Source organism: Ictalurus furcatus, chromosome 7, assembly GCF_023375685.1.
Source record: "Ictalurus furcatus strain D&B chromosome 7, Billie_1.0, whole genome shotgun sequence".
NCBI lineage: Eukaryota > Metazoa > Chordata > Actinopteri > Siluriformes > Ictaluridae > Ictalurus > Ictalurus furcatus.
The window spans coordinates 12231576-12253164 of NC_071261.1; the positions used below are offsets into that span (position 1 = coordinate 12231576).

The following is a 21589-nucleotide window of genomic DNA, read 5'->3' on the forward strand; positions in this document are numbered from 1 at the left end:
GACACACACACACATGCACGCAGAGTAACTACAGGCAAGAATGTGATGAAAGAATTGATATTTTTTATGTTTCTGATCAACACACACACAGATTTCAGCCCATCTACTCTCTCTCTCTCTCTCTCTCACACACACACACACACACACACACACACACACACACACACACACACACACAGACAGAGTGTTCCCACAGAAGCAGCTTCACTTTACACACTGGAGGAGTCGAGGACGAGTTTACGGCTTCTTGCTCTCCTGTTCCTGTTTTCCGGACATCACGGACCCTACAGAGGACGATTCGGTGGTGGTGACGTTCGAGCGTGTGCTTCTTTAGGCCCTTCTTTTTTCCGAAGAGCCACCATCACCACGTAGCGTCTCGAACGCGGACCTCGAGCATCTCTAAGGAACGGAGGAAAGGAACAACAGCCGTGTCGGCGTCCTGACTTTTCCTTGAGTGTTTTTTTGTTTTTTTTTGTTTTGTTTCGAGGACAGAAATCAGCAAATTGCTGTCTGCCCTGCGGATTCCTTGGGCTCGATCCAAAATGGCTCGCGGTTGGACACTTGATGGAGCGTGGAAGCCATTTTTTATACCCTAAGTAGTGCACTTACTGAATCCCACATGAGTAACTATTGGACACGTGATATCTATAATATCTCAAATTGATAATGTAGTGCACTACGTTTCACACCCTTTGTAGTGCACTTACTTAAATCTGTATATAGAGAGAACTGAATCCCAACCGGATAACCAGTGAACAGATGATGGTGGATGACATAGTGTACCCTAGGTAGTGCACTACGTAGGCTCTTTATGTAGCTAGTATGTATAAGGTGTAAACACCTTGTACATATTTCCATACCCTATATAGTGCACTTACACAGCTAGTAGGGGTTGTTTGACTTATAGGGGATGACATCTACCCTATATAGTGCACTGTGTAGGGCATTTCTGCAGCTAGTATGGATTTAAATCTCAAATGGTTAACGTAGTGCACTTGATAGGGTGGAGAAGCCATTGTTTTTTCATGCCATTTGAGACCTACAGGACGACACCTACCCTATGTAGTGCACTAATAAGATGACGGAATGGTTTCTACATTTTACGTAGGTCCCTTACGTAGCTTGTGCACTACAAAGAGTTTAGAAGCCCTTAGTTCATGCCCTATGTAGTGAGCTTGTCTTTATCATGGCTTTGAGTCCTAATAGCTGGACATAGGGCATTACTTATGGTAACTACGTATTGTTATTTTATACCTTCTTTGGATGTAGGATCCTTATGGCCATGGGGCGCTGAAAGACACATCGATGTCTATTGGACACTGAGTGCACTACGTAGGGTTGAGAAGCCATTGTTTTGTGTATGAAGTAGAGCTCCATTTGGAATTGAACCCGCTTCTCAGATCTGCACTCTAGCAGGAAAAAAGCGGGCCAGCCTGGTCCCAATCCTACGTCTTGTTCCCCTCTGCCGTGCTTCCTGAGTGCACTTTAATCAGGGATCTGTTCATTTTTTGAGTCTCTAAAGACGAGCGTGCACTTAGAGGGCTTGCAATACGTAACATATTTAACTTTTTTTTTTCTTTTTTTTTCTTCTAAACGTTTGAAAATTTGGTACTAGATATATTTGCACTTGAACGGAAAATTTGGATGTGAGCTCCTCTTAAAAGTGGTGTCCTTCCTTTAGAAAAGAAAAAGAAAAGGGAAAAGAAAAAAAAAAGCTCTGTATTAAATCCCCCCTCCTCTTTGAAGTGTGCATGCAAGTAAAGATTGTAGCACAGCAAACATTCTATTTGGGACGGAACCTGATGCTTCGAGTTGTGGTTTGCTTTTGTTTTTTCATAAGTACAGGCGAAACGATTATTATTATTTTTTTTTAAAATCATGATCATTTCATCACAGTCTATGATATTACCACTTGTATACTTGGACGTAGCACGTTATATACGTCAGAAGTCACGTGTGGTGACGCTAACTAGATTAACGTAACCGTGGAAACAACTGAGGAGGTTGGGACATTCGCGGCGATACAGTGTTTCGAATTGTTTTGTGACGTCGTGTAGCGGATATACTGAAGGAGTGAGGACAATGTGATACTTTTGTGTCATTTACAACTTTAACCAGCGCTACTTTCGAGAAGGTCGACGATACTTTCTGTTCAAACTGGCTTTTTTTTCTTCTTTTTTTTTTTTTTTAGAGGAAAACCGTGATTTGCATGCACTCGTCTCATCGTACTGGGCTGCGTACTAAATAGCAGACTATTTTGGTGTACTATTTTGTCGTGATTATTTAGTAACGTGCTATTTCGGACGCAGCCGTCGGCCCGCTTTAGGAGGGGGGCTGTCCTTAACTTAATTTTCTTCTTTTCACCAGGGGAAAGAAAAGTTTTTGCTTTTTTTGTAAGGGGTGGGATAAGTTAAATGACTTTGTATGTACATATGAATATATAATTATATATAAATATATAAATACATATATTAAAAAAAAACCTGTAAAGAACTCCACTTCCGCCGCCATCCTCCGAATTTGATTCAGAGATTTATATTGTATACGGAAACGGATTTAAAAAGGAGAGGGGAAAATATATTTTTTTCCCTTCTCTGAATGATCTCAAAGTCATGAGCATCACCTACCAATCTTGAGTTGTGTTCTCTTTTCCTTTGTTCTTCTCTGAAAGACCCTACATCACCTACAAATCGAAGTTACTCTTGTTTTTTTTCCTCCTTTTTTTTTTGTATATGGCCACACCCTTCAGCTTCACACAAAAAAAGGCTTTTAAAAATTTAATTTCCTTTTTTTTTGCTTCTTTTTGATTGTTGAGTTATCGCACCGCTGCCTAATAACTGTTATTGGTTCAGTTGAGAAAACATGTACAACTTGTGCAGTTAAAAAAAAAATAGAAAAGGCTGTTTATGATCTTGTGTCTTGTCTTTTTTTTTTTTTTTTTTTTTTTAGATATACATCTAGTGCATTTTGATTGGGGGATTGGGAATATTCCAGTGTAGTATGGGCATTTTTTTGACAAAAAGTCATTCATCAGCTATCGGGCTGGAGGAGGTGAAACCAGTTGACCTTTGCAATGATGTAGATAAGCAAGGAATAATACACTGATTCAAACATTTGGGATTAGTTATAGTTGGGGAATCTGCACCCTGCATGGTTGGCAACATTAAAAGAATTGCAGCAGTTTCTGGCAAGTACTGGTTGCACCCTACAAGTGACAACAATCTTCTGAATTCTTCATATGTCTTGGTTATGGGGTAGGGTGGCAAGGTGGAAGCCTTTTATAACAAAAATAATAATAATTATTATTATTATTATTATTATTTAAATCATCCTATCTCCCAGAACCATGTGGAATAATGTCTAATGATCTGCTGAGACCAAAGTTGAACTTTTTGGCCATAATACCAAAAGATATGTTTGGCACAAAAACATAGCACAGTACCAAAAGAACTCCATCCCCATGGTGAAGCATGGTGGTGGCATCATACTTTTGGGGCTGTTTTTCTTCAGCTGGAACTGGGGCTTATGGAGGGAATAACGCGTAGCTCCAACTACCAGTCAATTTTGGCATAAAACCGTAAGGCTTCTGCTAAAACATTTAAGATGATGAGGAATTTCACCTTTCAGCATGATCACAACCAAAGCAATCCTCCAGATCAACAAACGGTATGGCTTTACCAAGACGAGTTCTAGGTTTTGGAACGGCCCAGCCAGAGTCCAGACCTAAATCCAATCAAAGATCTGTGGGGTGACCTGAAGAGACAGAGTTCGAAAGCTTTTGCAAGGAAGAATATCAAGACAAGACGTGCCAAACTGATTGGATCTTACTCAAAATGATTGAATGCTGTGATAAAATCAAAAGCTGTTTCAAACTAAGTATTAGTTTAGGGGTGTGTACACTTATACCGCCAGGTTATTATACTTTAAAAAAAAATTTATTTCCCCCCTTAAAATGATTATTATTGTTTTGCACTTTAATTAACAGGTTAAAATTTCACAATAACGATAGAAAAGGTTCTGACATGATTTATGTTGGCCACAGGGGTGTGTAGACTTTTTATATCCACTGTACACACACACACACACACATAAGTACATAAGTTCAGCAGCCCTGTACATCAGAGATTGAGTCAAGTGACAATCACTGCTTTTATTTGTGAAGTGTTTACTGCACAACAGCTTATCAAGGTTTAATGGACAGTTTTTTAACGTGTGTCGTCGCACTTTTAAGGTTTTCAGGGTTCGACTCTCACTCGTACTCCTGGACAAGGTGTTCACTAAGTGGAACATCGTAAAGAAAAGAATCCTCTGATGAACCATAAACTCCCTATTTTCCCCTATATTTCTATTTGAGGAGTTTTCCTCAGTTTCTATTTGTTTTTCTCTCTTGAAGTTAACAAAACAAGAAGAAAAAACTTTAGAATCCTGAAGATTTAACAGGTTAAAACGGGTTTTTTTTTTGTTGTTGTTGTTGTTGGTCTAAACAGGATTGTAAATTGGATATTCGCGTTTATAGTTTGTGCTAATTTGCTAACATTAAGGAGACTTTTATTTTGAAGACAGTTAACTCCTAGCATTTTCTTTTGCTTCACACCGACACATAGCGCCTGTGCTATAAAATATCAACATCCTTCCAAATTTACGCGTTTTAACTTTGAACTTTCGGTGAGTAGGTTTTTTTTTTTTTTTTCTTTTTTAATCAACGATTTTTTTTTTGTTTTTGTTTTTATTTTTTTTCACCCCCTCTTGACTTGTTTGTGCATATTTTTTGCGCGTGCAGTTTTTGCTCTGGGCCTGCAGGTTGTCTTTGTTTCTTTTTTAGGCGGCGTTTTTGGTCTTTTATTATTACTATATTATTATTATTGTGGACGTTTTTTGGGATTGTGTGAAACGTTTTAACGCGCAGTTACATTTTATTTTGAGCAGCATGTAAGATTTATGTTGGTTTTTTTTTTAAACCGGATTTGTGCGTTTCATGTTTATAGACTGTTTTGATGACCTGCAGACAACAAAAAATAATTTTTCTCACAAACATTTTTGCACATATACACTTTTTTTTTGGTCTGGATTTGTTTTTTAAGAGGAACAAGTAATGTCTTTATTTTACTCCCAGAAGATTAATCCAGAAATAATTTCACACTACATGGCTGTGTCCATAATGTATCCCTACTCCTTACATAGTGCACTACGTGTATTTTTTAATCTTTTATATATACACAGATATGTATATGTATGTATGTTAGTGTGTGTTTAGGGCGCTATGTCTTTTACACCATTTATAGTGCACTACATGGCTAAAGCCAAAATGGCGGTATACTCCCTATACAGTACGATGTGTGTGTAATATATATATATATATATATTTTATATATATATAATCGCTTGTAAACCCTTTATAGTGCACTACACTGACTTTCATCTATTCTAGATTCATTACCATTACACAAAGTGAAATATTTCAGGCCAGAATTTATTTTTATCTTTTTAAACTTGATGATTATGACTTACATCTCATAGAAATCAAAAATCCAGTATCTCAAAATATTAGAATAAAGAATTTATAGTACAGTAATGTCGACCTGAGAAGAGCTCTAATCAGCTGATTAACTCAAAACACCTGCAGAGGTTTCCTGAGCCTTTAATCTCAGTCTGGTTCAGTACACACAACCACAATCACGGGGAAGATGAAAGTCAATGTGTTTCATTTGGAAACCAGTCCCAGAGTCTGGAGGAAGAGTGGAGAGGCACTCTTGAAGTCCAGTGTGAAGTTTCCACAGTCAGTGATGATTTGGGGGGGTCATGTCATCTGCTGGTGTTGGTCCACTGTGTTTTCTCAAGTCGAGAGTCGATGCAGTGTCTACCAGGAGATTTTAGAACACTTCATGCTTCCATCTGCTGACAAACTTTATGGAGATGTTGATTTCCTTTTCCAGCAGGACTCCGCACCTGCCCACAGTGTCAAAACTACTAGTAACTGGTTTGCTGAGCATGGTATTACTGTGCTCGTTTGGCCAGCCAACTCGCCTGACCTCAACCCCATAGAGAATCTACGAGAGACACCAGACCCAACAATACAGACGAGCTGAAGGCCGCTATCAAAGCAACCTGGGCTTCCGGAACACCTCCGTGGAAGCCTCCATGCCACTCCGCACTCATGCAGTAATTCCTGCAAAAGGATTAAAGCCCTGACCAAGTATCGAGCACATAAATTAACATACTTTTCAGAAGGTCGACATTTCTGTATTATAAATTATTTATCGTAATATTCTGAGATACTGGATTTTTGATTTCCATGAGCTATTGAGGGGGGAAAAAAAAAAAGTTTGAAATATTTCACATCCTGGGTAATGAATCTTGAATATCTAAAAGTTCCACTTTCTGAAGTGGAACCCTTAAATATTCCTATATAGTGCACTCATTTTTATATATTTTTATATATTTATATATATATATATATATATATATATATATATATATATATATATATATATATATATATAATATATAACTTTTACACCTTTTTATAGCCCACTATTTCCAAATTGTCTTCTTGCTCCCTACTCAGGGAAGTAATCAGTGGCTTGACGTAATGGATTTCACACCTGTTCTAGTGTACTACATGTCTAAAACCAAAATGGTCGTGCACTCTAAAAATATTGGATTCCTTTATAGTGCACGACATTGCTAAAGCTACAGTATAGTGCTCTCAAAAGCTAATTTACAAGCTACAGCGTATTAGCTAGCTTGAGAATGCTAATGGCCAATTAATGTAATAGCTAATTAGCCAGTTACCTAAAGCTAATTAGCATAAGTTAAACTGCTTATGGTTTAAAAAAAAACTACATAGCTATTGGTTCGCTAATTTAATAAACAAGCAAGCTAATTTAACATGTGGCGAACACTGGTGTTGGTTAGCGTTTGTCAACTGACAAATGAGCATTAACTAGCTAGCATGCTAGCTAATGCCAAATAGCTAGCTAATTCACTGGATTGCTAGGTTTTTTTTGTTTTTTCTAAAGTGTAACCTTAACATTCTGTGCTAATGATTTTAAATCTTTGTCACTGACGTTATATCTTGTTGGGCTACATATACTACACTTAATGCAGTAAAAACATAAAATAATTAAAAATAAATAAAACCAAACATGAAGCCTGAAAGTAGAAAGTGCAACAGGGATCCTTTCATACTGCATACATTACATATGTTTAGTTTATTGCTGTTTTACACCTTTCTGACCCTATCAAGATGCAGAAAATGACTGGGTGCTGTTAGCTATAGCTCACTAATTGACCACCTGTGTTGAATTCATTAGCTAGCTAATTGACTGTGTGTGGATAATTAACTGCCTAGCTTTTTCACCTCAGTGTAAATCTTGTTGGACGACCGCAGACGAGTGGCCTACACATACACCATGGAGTGAGTGGAAAAAAAAAAAAATACCCAAAAAACAGAAATTGATGTATAAAAACCTGTTTTTATTTATTGTTTCAGTGTTGTTATGGTTCCCACAGGAAGAACATTTAATCTATGATTTCTTTGTAATCATTCTAAAGTTGTTCTTGTGGCTACAAAAAAACAACAAACAAACAATTATATAAGTAATACAACATTGTGTGTTGGAGGAAAATAATTGAAGGTGATTTAACTGGGTTAGTTACTGTTAGCTTGAAGTTGATTACTTTCCAATAAGAGGACATCCTGAAGCGCTTTATGGCTCTTATACCACAGTAACCCGCCCATGTTAACAACATTTATTTATTAAAGAACGATATGTCGTACAACCTGTATATAATTACATTTAATGTTTTGGAATGCCCATAAAACAAGTTAATTTCTGCTCTCCATCACTTCCCTCTCTAGCCCGCCCCCCCCGCTGACACTGGAGACTCCTTCCTTATCATTTCAAATAAGCGTCTCCTTACAGAAAGCCTCACCGTATCAACGCGTACACAGATCCTTTAAATGTTTTTGTTTAAGTAAGAGTGTCTGCCGTACAAGACCCTGTGAATGAGCTGTTCGTATAGAAACGATAACGTATTAAACCAGTGTGTTAATGTAACCTGTGATTTGCAGCCGTGCTGCTGTTATAGAAAATTAATCGACACTTCTCGACCAATCAGAATCGTGAAATCATCAGCACTGTGGTATAAATTATTATAATAACGTGGAAATGGCTCTAGCTGTTTCCTAAAGTCAATAAAATGTTTAGTGTGATTGTAAATAGATACTGATTTTATATCTATGTTGGTAATAGAGGTTTGTTTGTTTTTTCAAGCGCGATGGCCAGCAACGTAACCAATAAGACGGACCCTCGTTCGTTGAACTCGCGCGTCTTCATTGGGAACCTGAACACCATGCTGGTGACCAAAGCTGACGTGGAGGCCATCTTCAGCAAGTACGGCATGATCGTGGGCTGCTCCATCCACAAAGGTTATGCTTTTGTCCAGTACGCGAACGAGAGGAACGCTCGAGCCGCCGTCGCTGGAGAGGATGGACGCATGATTGTCGGACAAGTCCTGGGTGAGAAAGTAACCTACTATGCATTTAGTTTACATTCATGTTGATTATCGATCTTTCAATCATGAAGTGTAAATTGTTTTCTTGCACTGCAGGATCATGGGGCGAATCACCCAATCCCCAGGCGTTACAAGTTTAATCGAGCCATCTGCTGTTGCTAGCTAACGTTTAACAAAATGATCTAGATACCTTAATAGCTTTTCGAATAATTCTACTCGGTACAAGCCAGCATCTGTAACTTGACACACACAGGGTGGCGTTGCAGAAAATGTGGCACATAAAACGCGGCAAACACTTAGCTAACATGTAGGCTTGCGTTAACTTATGAAATGTTTCTTCGGTCACTTCATTCTCCTTCATTTTGTTATTTGCTTGTGGCATTTTGTTACATTAGGTAGATAAATTTAATATTGTGAAGTGAATTTAACAATGCGTTACGAACTTACTATTTGTGAGTTAATGTAACAATCCAAATAACTTCTTTAGAATAAATTTAATGGTGTCAAAAACATCTTTCAAATAAATTTGCAGATGTTGGTAACTTATGTGTTTCTCTATGCTAGTAACTTCTTACGAATAAATGTTATCCATGCTAGTAACTTCTTACGAATAAACTTGATCCATGCTAGTAACTTCTTATGAATAAACTTGATCCATGCTAGTAACATCTTACGGATACATCCGATCCATGCTAGTAACTTCTTACGGATACATCCGATCCATGCTAGTAACTTCTTACGAATAAATGTTGTCCATGCTAGTAACTTCTTACGGATACATTTGATCTATGCTAGTAACTTGTAAATAAGTTTTATACAAATAACTTCTTGTGAATAAATGTAAAGATGCAAATAATGCCAATAACGTTTTGAGAATAAATGCACCGTCATCTTGAAAATAAATGTAAAAGTGCAAATAACTTTTATTTAACATTGCAGTTAACCTCTTGCGCATTAAGCTCTCTCTGATTATCGTTTTAATCTCTAATTAATCAGTGATTATCACTTCACTTTCAGACATCAACCTGGCAGGTGAGCCCAAACCTCACCGATCGAAAACCACCAAACGTCAAGCAGGAGATATGTACAGGTGCGTCACTGCTCTACTCGTCCTCGTTTCTTGGTTTGAAGCCGATTTTGTTTTTGTCAGTTTCTCATTTGTTGTTGTTGTTTTCCCCTTTTCTGTACCACAGCAGCTCCACTTTTGAACTCGACTACGATTTCCAGAGAGATTACTACGACAGGTATAACGTTTACCTTTTACTCACTTTGACCTCAAAACTGTTAAAATGGCTTCCTGGTCAGTGTTTGCTCAATACTTTAGTGCGTGTTCTTGAGGTGTTTTTTTTGTTTGTTTGTTTTTGTTTAGCATGTAAACATACCTATTTGGCTTTTTTAATGCATGTTGTTTATCTTCAGGGTTTTTTAAAATAAATATATTCCCGCTTTTCAGTTTAAAATATATATATTTTTAAATATAGAGCCATGTTTTTTATACACTGATTGTTCACAGCGTTTATTAAATTAATATTTCCTGTCTGGGTTAGTTCAGAATTTAGATATATGTATATTTATATCTAAAACCCTTTTGGATGTTTATTTCCTGCTTTTCTTTTCAACCTGTTTTATACCTCTCTTTTTAAATGGTTTTTCTTTTTTAGTAGTTTTGAATTTCCAATAATATTCTTGTTTATTAATCTTTTTTTCATGTATCCCAAAAGTATTCAGCTATCTTAAAACATTTCCACCTTTCTTTCGGTTTCATTTCTTTTTTTCTTTTTTTTTTGTTCATGTATTTTTTTTTTACATGAATCTTTTCTTAATTTTTTTATTTAAACATATGTTTGTACCCCTCCACCCTTTCTTTTCTTTTCAGGATGGATGTGTAACAGTTGTTTTGATCATTTTATTGATCGTTGTTAATGTGTACCAATTTTCATGTTCCTCGGAATAAAACCTGGTGTTTTCTGCCTTTGTATTATCATGCTCATTGTCACGTCACCGTTTACTTGATGTTTGCGTACAGTGTGTTTTTATTTATTTATCCCCCCCCCCCATGTTTCTGTAAACATTTTCATCTTTTTTTTTTTTCAGGATGTACGCGTACCCATCCCGCGTGCCCCCTCCTCCTCCACCCCTCTCTCGGGCCGTCATTCCCTCCAAGCGAGCGCGGGTCAGCCTGACCGGAGGAGGAAGCCGACGCACCAAATCCAGCTTCTCCTCTTCCTCCAAAAGCAGCCAGCGCTCTTCATCACGGGCCAGTCAGTATTCACACAGATATCGCTCTGCTCTCGTCATAACTTTAGATCATAATAGTGCTTATATAGTCATACTTATGTATCATTTTCACCTTCATTAGTCGTTATGTAACTTGAGTAATTTAACTTTTTTTCTGTGCTCCAGTTAAAGCAGACGATATTCAGACCATAAAGAGGGAACTGGCTCAGATCAAACACAAAGTGGATTATCTTCTTGAAAGTTTAGAGCGTATGGAGAAAGATCACAGCAAGAAATCAGGTACTGGCTCCTCCTCTCATCTCCTCATCTATTTATCTATTATAATCTAACTTGCTTTGATTCGGGATTCAAATAAAAATATAATTGCCATAAAAATATAATCGCCTTAAATTCTCTCTCCTCTCTGTCGCTCCCTTTGTCTGCAGAAGGGAAAGTGGTGAAGGCGGCGGTGGGTGACGTCTCTCAGCAGCACTCAAGCAGTAAGAAGGAGCGTGACAGAGAAGAGCAGGAGCTCAACGACTCTGAAGAAGAAGAAGGAGATCTGTTGGAGGAAGAGGAGGAGGTCAGAATTGTCTCTCCGTTCTCCCAACACACGCAGTCATGATGACGAGTGTGAGCGTATAGTGGTTACTCATGGTTATTCACACGTTGTCTGATTTCCTCTTTAATCACTGCATGCTATGCATGTAGTGCTGCAAATCTCCCCTGCTGTTCAGAAATGGTTTGTTCCAGTTTACTTAGAGTAGCAGCAGTGGCTGTAACCGGCTGTTGGAAACCCTGATGTAATCGCCATGAAGTAATTTAATTCCCAGGCCTCATCAAGGAGAATTAAAAGCATTATAATGTATGCAACTTTTAACAAACGCTCCTTTCAAACCCAAGTCATGAGTTAATCGGTCGTATACCGTGATCACTCGTGTTTATGATAATCCGGAGGTCAGATCGTATTTAGAACGAGAGCGTTAATATAAACCTGTGATTTGTAGCTGTGCTGCTGTTACAGAAACTTAATCTGCACCTTCCGACCAATCGGAATCCAGAGTTCAGCAGCGCTACCATTTTATATAGTAAAATACACTAGCTATGTTCACATTCATTTGTTTTAATGCTGATGCGCACTCGTCTGCTTTAGGCGAAGAGTATCGGAGGAGAGAATGAGGAAGAGGACGGAGAAGAGGAGGAAGAGGGCGAGCATGAGGAAGGCGAGGACGACGGCGACAGCGTGAACGGCGATGACCCATAGACTGTGTTTGTTTTCTCTCGAACACTCTGTCTCTCTCTCTCTCACGCACACACTCTCACACGCACAACACCTCAGCATCCAGTGTGGAGAAACATTAAAGTCTGGATGACTTCTTAAATAAATAAAAAGAAGAGGGAGAGAGATAAGGAACACAAAGAATGTAGGTGAACACACACACACTTGTGAAGCAATTTTTAAAGTTTATCGTCTCTCCAAATAAACGGTGTTTCGTTACTGTTACACTTTTAAAATTCTGACGTTTTAAACGCTTCATTTATTTCTCCCCCAATCTGTCATTTTTCTCATTGTTTATTTGTTGTCCCCCCACTCAGCAGGCGTGTGTGTGTGTGAATGAGACATTTCTTATACCCCCCCTCCCCCCCCTTCAAACAGCTCCTGTGTGTAACTGTTCTCTCTCTCTCTCTCTCAGAAAAGAAAAAAAAAACTCAGTGTTTTTGTTTGGTTTCTTTCTTTCCCTTCATGTATGTTCATCTCTACATGTCCCTTTTTTAAAATTTTTTATTTTATTTTTTTTATATCAGCCTTGTTCAAGATAAATCACTGTATGAATTTCAATAAAATGGTCAAAATATTGTCGTCTTGCCTCTCAGCTTGAATTACAGATTTCTGATTTTTTTTTTTGTGAAGGAAGTGGAAAATAGTGTTGGTTGGTTAAATTTAAACGTTAAGTCTAAAAGGGGGGGGGCACGAAGAAGTGGGCGAAGGTCGAATCAGGATTAAGGTGACACTTTGTCATGGACCTCTTATCACTCTTTATCTTGGTGACATTTAAAGAAGATGCAACAAGGGTATCTGCAGATGTTGTGACATTTATCTGTGCAAGCTTCATGTGTAAGTTCACTAACCTTGCAAAATGAGTAATGAGTCCAGAGACACTTGGTGTTGGTCACCTTAAAGCATGTTATCCAATAATGAGTTGGCTATTAGTCCAATTATATAATGTATGTATGTATGTATTGATTGGTCTGTAGTACAATGTATATACAGCTAGTATATCCTTACTATAACTCAGTGTTATAACTCACTTCTGGGAATGCCATCAGGGGGCAGTATTTCTGTATGGTCTAACCCTTAGAAGAAGAAAAAAAAAACCAACTGGTGACTTCACTTCTGCCTGTTTTTTTTTTTTTTTTTTTTTTTTTTTTTTTTTTAGCCACAAAACTGAGTAGAAGGAAGCGAGCTCCAACAGTTCAGGTTTCAGAGCAGCTTCACCAAACCTCTCGCACGCACTATTTCACACGTCTGTTTTCCTCTCCCAGCCAGACCTACTCGAGCATTACAGGTATGATATGATTTCTGGTCTTATCTCATTTCCTGGCAGGAAAGTTTAGTGCTTTATGCTCTTCAGGATGCTGCAGAACCAGGCAGAACACACCCATAAAGCTGAAGTTGTTTTCGAACTGAACCTCCAACCAGGAGATAAGAACCCAAAAGAACTCCGAGTACACTTTAGGTTTTTACAAAGTCAGTTGATCTGTAAAGTTGTGTTGTGTACACACCACTACACATTTAACACTGACTCACTGGTGTGTAACTGTGTGCGTAACTGTGTGTGTGTAGGTGACGTGTGACTTGTCCTGTCTCGCCTCCAATCTACCAACATGTGGTTTCTCAGGAGGAATTTTCCAGAAACAAAGAATTCTTGTGCACAGTGGTGTTGCGGGGTGGTTAACAATCCTGCAGAACCCTTGCCCTGCACATTTGATTGTTTTTCCTGCTCAAACAAATCCTTGTTTACTCAGGAAGGGCCTTTTTTTAAAACTCATTTTGGCTCAAGATTACCAGAACAGTGAAAGAAACAAAAGTTTAAACATAGTTCAAAACTAAAAGAGACAAACTTCAGACACCGACTTGGGTGGTAGAAGTGCAGAAATTTCAAATAATCTGGTTAACATCAAAGTACTCTGACTTTGGTCATCTTCAAATTCCTTACCTCATGGTAGACTTTCTTTAAAACGAATAGAAATCGCCTGTAAATTAGTCACCAAAACTTCACCACCACATTCTCCGTTCTGATTGGTCAGAAGATGCCGATTCCTTTTCTACAGTACTGCAGCTGCAAACCACAGGATTATATTAATGCTCTCTTGTCTATAGTAACAGCTCATTGCCCTGTTTTTGATGCACAACGTGAACTGATTATAAAGTTTTCTGTAAGGAGAAATGTGTTTAAACAAACACATGTTAAACAACATTTAAGGAGTCTCCAGTTTCAGCACTTTGGGGTGGGGTTTTTTCCCTCCTTTCTTATTCTTGTTCTTACTCCTGTTACAACCTTTAGAGTTTATCAGTCTAAGCTCGCTTCCAAAAATGTAAAAGTACAACCCTGTAACTTGAGCTACAGATTGAATGTAAATTATTAATAAAATAAATAGATTTTAAAGTCCTCATGCTGTTAGCAGGGGTAACTGTTAATCTTTTAAGGAGCAAAGTATAGAGATATTGTTGTCTGGAATAGGTTAACATGTTTCCAGAATTTTTAAATGCTTAAACATTTTTGTAGATTTAGTGTTGGAAAAAGTGACAATTTTAGGATTTTCCAGCCATACAGGGACTAAAACGCACCCCATTTATTTTCTTTCTCAACTCTGGATTTAGTTGATTAACTGAATTTGAGGAAAATGGGGCCTATTATCCATCCATCTTCTATGGCTTTCTCCTTTTTGAGGGTCACGGGGAAACCTGGAGCCAATCCCAGAGAGCATCGGGCACAAGGCGGGGTACACCCTGGACAGGGTGCCAGTCCATAATCACATACACACACACACCCAGTCATACACTACGGACACTTTAGACACGCCAATCAGCCTACCATGCATGTCTTTGGACTGGGGGAGGAAACCGGAGTACCCGGAGGAAACCCCCACAGCACGGGGAGAACATGCAAACTCCGCACACACATGGCCCCGGCGGGAATCAAACCCCAGACCCTGGAGGTGTATTATTATTATTATTATTATTATTATTATTATCCAAATCTGTCCACTAGGTCCACCGTCTGTTTCATGACAGAAATAGTAGCTTTAATGACCTTAATTTAACCATTTTAACATTAGGACCAATTTCATACTAAAAATGCTCAATAACCATCATTATGATTTTTTTTTGTGTGGATAAAAGTAGAAATATTCACATTTAACCACTGTTCAAATTGGGGATAATTACTCCAACTGTCTGTTTGTACACAAGTCAGTCTGTAAAAGGAAATAATTTAAATCTACAAACTGTTCAACTCCCATGCTAGTTAGCGCACTGGCTAATGGCTAGAAAATAAGAACCTTGATGCTAGCTTGTTTTATCCCATTATTTCATGTCATATTTTTATTTTATTTTATAGTGTGATAGTAGCTAGCAATTTGTTTGCTCCAACACCAGCTTCTCACTGGGATTATAGTTTAACACACGATTTGCTAGTTAGCTATTATTGCTTAGCTAACATACTCCTGGTAGCTTGTGTAAAAGCAAGCAAACGTAAGCTTTAGACAGAAGCTATCAAAGATATTTTGGTTGAAATCATACATTTTTCTGTTCACATGAGAGAGGAGATAATCATGTGGTTCTTTTTTTGAGTCATGAGGGGAATTATTGTGTGCTAAAAACAGTACTGAAGTGAGGAGAAGTTTTCTCAAGAAAAGGGATGTTGAGGACTCAGGTGTGTGTGTGTGTGTGTGTGTGTGTGTGTGTGTGTGTGTGTGTGTGTGTGTGTGTGTGTGTGTGTGTGTGTGTGTGGAGGGGCCATAACAACACTTCTGGCTAGTTTAGTTTAATCCACAATTATTAAAATATTCTCTGGAGGATGTTCTCATTCTCAGTAAAAACCCTGATAACATCCATACCGTGTGTGTTGCAGGATGCCTCTTGGAGGTGGAAACAAGTGCGGCTGCTGTCAGAAGACCGTCTACTTTGCAGAGGAAGTTCAATGTGATGGACGGAGTTTCCATAAATCATGCTTCCTGTGTAGTGAGTTCACGTTTTTCTTCGTCTTGTTGATTAATTGTCTATAAGAGCAGCTGTGACGGTAGTGCGGGTTTATATTTAACCCACGTTATCATTTCCATGGGAACAGCTCTTTCACAGTGACTTGTGCAGCGGACGATGAACATAATCTAATGCTAACAATAAACAAAGAAAAATGGTGAAGTTTTTGGTGGAAGGAGTCTCCAGTGCCAGGCAGTAGGTTTTCTGCTACACTAAACTCCTCATGACAGTGTACCTGTTTGTTTGTTTGTTTATTTGTTTGTTTTTGTGGTATTAACTTCAATTGAAAGAAAAAATACAGAGCGCGACTACTTATAATTGCTATAATGTAAGCGATAAGAGGAACTTGTTTTGTGGACCTTCCACAACATTAAGTGTAACTATAAATGGATAAAAAACCAAAACAACAACAATGTTAGCGTTTGGCAATTAGCTGTGGTGTAAGAGGAATAAAACGCTTCGGGACGTTCTTCAGGGTGGTAACAGTAACTCTGCTTCATCACTCCACCCTGTAGTTGATTATTTATGTTTAACAGCAGGACACACAGTATTTTATTTCTTACATGGCATTGGGATTGCCTGAATATAGGCCTCTTTATTTTAACACGTAATGTTTCCTTAAAAAAACATTTCCTACTTATCAGCCTCATGTTTCATTTCCTTATGATTCCATTTGGTGCCTTTAAGTACAGAAATGAGCGACTGTTACTGTACATGACACATTAGTAGAAATGTAAAGCAGCTCAGATGGCTAGACTTTCGCCTTCACTATTGACTGGCTGCAGATCATTTCAATGGCCTGAGGTGCTGCGTTTCAGCCACTTGAGACTGGGAGTGCCCGGCTCGATCTTATCAAACTCTACACATACAGATTTCTAAACACATTTCTGGACGTCACTAGTCAGTGAGCCACAACACGGTGCCTTGTGGAATTAGGTTTTGCCATACAGCATCGTGAAGTAAACCTGCTCTGGTGTTTATCTTGCAAAATGCGAGGATTTCAGGATGTGCTTGGAATGCAGGAAGGTTTTCTGTCCTCCTCATATGGAAGTGCATGATGAGCCATCAGGATACACTTCACACAGCAGAACTTCAGCGAACTACTGCAAAAGGGTGGGCAAATGTGTCAAAAACGTACCGTAATACTTGATGATTATCGAAATGTGCAGTTTCACTTGATGTCTCGATAGTAAGCTACCGTAACTGCTCAAGTAGCACAGCTACATAAATACACTAACAATCTAGCATAACTTCTAGACTAGTAGACCTACAAGAAAGACACTAATAAATAGATTAAGTATCATAATGGCTGGAGTAGCTAGCCTACAAAAAATACACAAACAAATTGGTAAGTGCTGTAACTGCTGGAGTAGCTAGCCTACCATACATATGCTAACTAACTAGCATAACCTGCTGGTGTGAAGAAGAAAAAAGTATCCTAAAGGCCGTTTGAATTTTTTGTTGTTGTTGTCATTTTACATCACTAACTCCGCCTTCTTCTGGTGTCAGTGGTGTGCCGGAAGAACCTAGATAGCACTACTGTGGCCACCCATGAAAATGAGGTGTACTGCAAGTCCTGCTATGGCAAGAAATACGGGCCAAAAGGCTATGGCTACGGCGCGGGTGCCGGGACGCTGAGCATGGACAAAGGAGAGTCTCTGGGAATCAAACATGAAGTGTGAGCTGTGCATCTGAAGATTTAGCACAAGTTACATTTTAGCACAGCAATATTGTGCCGTTATGTTTCCACCAGTTGTAATTTTGTCTTTGCCTCTTCGCAGCGATCAGCCGCACCAGCCCACCAACAACCAGAACACGTCCAAGTTTGCCCAGAGGTTCGGGGCTTCCGACGTGTGCCCTCGCTGCGGCAAAGCTGTGTACGCAGCCGAGAAGACCATTGGAGCGGGAGCGGTGAGTGTGAAATGAAAGTTATTATCTGTCTGTTGTTACAATAAGCTAGCTATTTAGTTAGCATTATAAGCAAAAAGGATATCAAAGGATTCGCTAAACACAAATAGCTGGCTAGTGAATACCTCCAGAAAATATGGTATTAATTATAGCTAGCCGGTTATACTGAAAGGATTGTTGTTAAAGTAGCTAAAAATGGCTAGTTACAATTGCAACAGAGGACCAGAAGAAATCCTGTCCTGGCTGGTGAAGGAGGCGTGGACTCTGTGCCTATCGATCTCATAGAAGTAGGTGTGGCCTATATGCATGTCAATCTCATAGAAGGAGGCATGACCTCTAGGCATGCCAAGCTCAGTGAAGGAGGTGTGGCCTCTGTGCCTGTCAGTCCCAGTGAAGGAGGTGTGCCCTCTGTGCTTGTCAGTCTCAGTGAAGGAGGTGTGCCCTCTGTGCTTGTCAGTCTCAGTGAAGGAGGTGTGCCCTCTGTGCTTGTCAGTCTCAGTGAAGTAGACGTGGCCTACAGACGTGGCCTACTTGTCAGTCCCAGTGAAGTAGACGTGGCCTCGGTGCCTGTCAGTCTCAGTGGAGGTGTGGCCTCTGTGCCTGTCAGTCTCAGTGAAGGAGGTGTGGCCTCTGTGCCTGTCAGTCTCAGTGAAGGTGAAAAACATTTCACCATCTAGTGGCAGGAATAAGTAACTGTAAGAAAAACACCGGACCAGGTTGAAAACTGAGATATTGAAAGATTTCTAGGGATTTATTAAACACAGCTAGCAGGCTCACGCAAGTCCAGAAATGTTTTGGGCACTGTGCGCAGATTATAAATCATATTTTGTCCTCCATCTTCTCCAGTCTTGGCATAAGAGCTGTTTCCGCTGTGCTAAATGCGGGAAGGGCCTCGAATCCACCACCATGACGGACAAAGATGGAGAGATCTATTGCAAAGGTACGATGTTCTTTAAATCTCTCTCTGTCTCTTTACTGTAACATTAACGCGTATAATCCATGAATGCAATGGCAAAAAATAATACTATACATGTTAGCATGTAAGTCGCAACCACCTTAATGTTGCCTGCTTAGTGGGAAAAATACTTTGCTGTATAATTCACATTGCACTTACCATAAAACTAATAATAGCAGGTATGTAGCACTGCTGTGTTTATTGTATTCAGTTATCTCGAAGATATGGTATATGTGTATTAACGACATAATTTTGTTTCCACACAGGTTGCTATGCTAAAAGCTTTGGTCCAAAAGGGTTTGGTTATGGCCAAGGAGCCGGAGCTCTCTCTCATGCTCAGTAGAATGACGTAACCGAAACATTTCTATTCCATACACCTTATTTCACCTTGCCTGGAGAAAAAAAACCTCTTCACTGCATGCGCTAATATTTACAGCAGCTTAATTGATAAAAAAAAACAACCCCCCCCCCCCCCCCCCCCCCCCAAAAAAAACCTCAACTTACCTATGACCGCACCAAAGTCATTGCTATCACATGTTGAGTATGTTAACAAAATGTAAAATCTTGCCAGCTAGCTAATTGTATCATCAGCCATGGTATTTAATATAGCTAGCAGGCTAGAATTACACATTAAAAATAAATAGCTAGCTTGGTAAGTCGCACGTTCAGCTTTTTGTAGCTATGAAACTTTGTGGCGTGCAACTTCTAGCAACTTGTGGCATGAAAAATAACCGCCGTGTCGCGTCAACACTTTCTTAAAGAGATTTACACGGCGAAATGGAGCAAGGTGAAGAACACAGGCGCAAATCGTTTCACCTGCAAGTTATCGACTCCTTTCCGAATAGGGCTTTGCATGTTGATCATTTGCTATAAAGTGGACTTAAAAAAAAAAAAAAGATTTTCATCCATGAACCCATATCCATATGCACACATTTATTGCAGTCGAAAATATATTCCTTTATTTACTACCAACATTTTAATGCCTACTTTTGAAATAATCATGTTTTTATGTTTAATACAGAAATATAGTGCACAAACATTTTTTATATCCATGATGACTCATTAAAGTCTTTTCCTAACTGGGTACTGTGTTTGACGTTTTCTAAACATTTTCCATTAGCTTTATTAATAAACTCAAGCTTTTCTTCTCACACTCTGCAAACACTTTTCATAAAAACCCAATAAACAGAGTTTATTGCAGAGTTTAGCTCCAACCTCAAACTCACAATTTTTACTGCAGAACGATACTATAGTGGACTTATTTCTGTGAAAATTTCAGGTTCGTATCTGGTCCCCCACCAGAGTTATTCAACCCGGAAGCCTCAAACCTGAAATGTTCTACATGCACACTATACTTATACCTAAGTACCCCCTAAAAAAAAATTAAGACTGAGACTCGAACCCTTTATTAATTGATCATAAAAGTGGAACTGTGAGCAATCTTGAGCATTACATTTGGATTTAAGTTCTAAGTCTAAGGAACACGAATGTGCAAAATGTTTATATATGTACCTTTGCCTTGTAATGTGCTCTAGAGATAGAGATCAGTTTTTTGTTCCAAGGAGCTAGGGCCATCCTGAGCTTATTGAGGTTATATTGAGGTTTCCTTAAACAGCTGTATAACCAAAATTTGTTGTGTGCCATGACACAAAGATGGCAGTCATATTTAAAGCAAGTAAAATAAGAAAACTAGTGCATTTGCAATGCCAATACATAGAGGTAATCACTCAAAAAAATTAGGAAAATTAAAAACAGTTGAGCAACCCGTGCTGGACCACATGAGATGGAATGATATTGGAATGGGATATTGAATGGGATGGGATGGCATGGGATGGAATGGGATATTGAATGGACACTTTCAATGTTTACATTAGTTAAACATTATTAATGATTAACGATAACATTCTTCTTTACCAGTCTCAAACTTCGCTTATATTTTTAGAAAAAAATAAAACTGAGAATATGGTTGTACGAACACAGGTCACTGTATTTATTTATGTGATACACCTGAACAACCAAAAAGCAAATCAATTTGAATATATTATAATTTTGGATAATTTATTCTAGGATACTTGTTTTAGCTAAATTAACATAGCTAAAGAATAATTTTTTTATACCTCCATTTTCAGTCCACAGCTCCTCCAGTTTTGAGGTTAGCTCAGTCACCAAGTTGCTTTGCCTCTGCACAATCTCCTCTGTCGTGCTCAGTCTTTCTTCCAGGTTCTTGAAATCCTGCGTTCGAACACAGCATGCACAAAGCAGCAAAACTACCTGAGCGATAATCAGCATGTTTGGTTTAACTGTGTTTTAACCCAGCTGCAGTTTCTGTAGATCGGCTGTAGGATCGAGGTTAGGTCAGTAGTGATCACGGCTTGCCTTTATGTCGCGTTTTTGATGGCTACACTTTGGGTTTTTCTGTTGTTGCGTAAACCTGTGGTTTCTAAAGTAAACAAGAACTTCTGTACTAAAACTAGAGCCAGAGACGAGTGGGTAGTCTATTTGCACAACATTTTTTTTCAGGGTTCAGGGACGTTCAGGTATGTCAGACCCAAATGACTCGATTCTAGCTCTATCAAGGGTGGGACAAATCTTCTGTCCCCCCCACCTTTTTATAAATATATCATGTCCATCCTTTTTTTATTATTATTTTTTTTAACTTCTCTAACATAAATCTTTATTGACTTTACAGCAAAGCGAAATATTCTTTGAATTACAACAATTTGGGTGTG

At 38.7% G+C, this 21589-nt stretch overlaps 3 protein-coding genes across 8 annotated transcripts in view; all 3 read left to right on the plus strand.

The window, feature by feature from the left end:
* dcaf8 (DDB1 and CUL4 associated factor 8) overlaps window positions 1-2910 on the plus strand; it is a 9787-nt gene extending 6877 nt beyond the window's left edge. For both annotated transcript variants that reach the window (XM_053628488.1, XM_053628489.1), the window contains exon 13: window positions 1-2910. This exon is cut by the window's left edge and continues 320 nt beyond it. The gene's annotated coding sequence lies outside the window, so the exon portion shown is untranslated.
* A 1553-nt stretch (window positions 2911-4463) lies between these two features.
* Window positions 4464-12591, plus strand: LOC128609751 (heterogeneous nuclear ribonucleoprotein C). 5 transcript variants are annotated; one of them, XM_053628495.1, is made up of 9 exons: window positions 4464-4665; window positions 7366-7417; window positions 8277-8521; window positions 9535-9607; window positions 9711-9761; window positions 10612-10778; window positions 10921-11034; window positions 11181-11367; window positions 11888-12591. In XM_053628495.1, the coding sequence occupies exons 2-8, from the start codon at window positions 7413-7415 to the stop codon at window positions 11357-11359; spliced, it is 834 nt and encodes a 277-aa protein (XP_053484470.1). In that variant the 5' UTR covers window positions 4464-4665; window positions 7366-7412; the 3' UTR covers window positions 11360-11367; window positions 11888-12591. The 5 variants fall into 5 exon arrangements, with proteins under 5 accessions (XP_053484470.1, XP_053484467.1, XP_053484469.1 ...); XM_053628492.1 differs by having other exon boundaries at window positions 4472-4665; window positions 9714-9761; window positions 11181-11317; XM_053628490.1 differs by having other exon boundaries at window positions 4474-4665; window positions 11181-11317.
* A 558-nt stretch (window positions 12592-13149) lies between these two features.
* On the plus strand, window positions 13150-19944 carry LOC128609752 (cysteine and glycine-rich protein 1). Its single transcript, XM_053628496.1, has 6 exons — window positions 13150-13301; window positions 15870-15979; window positions 17507-17675; window positions 17779-17908; window positions 18752-18845; window positions 19127-19944. The coding sequence occupies exons 2-6, from the start codon at window positions 15871-15873 to the stop codon at window positions 19201-19203; spliced, it is 579 nt and encodes a 192-aa protein (XP_053484471.1). The 5' UTR covers window positions 13150-13301; window position 15870; the 3' UTR covers window positions 19204-19944.
* The last annotated feature ends 1645 nt before the right edge of the window (window positions 19945-21589 follow it).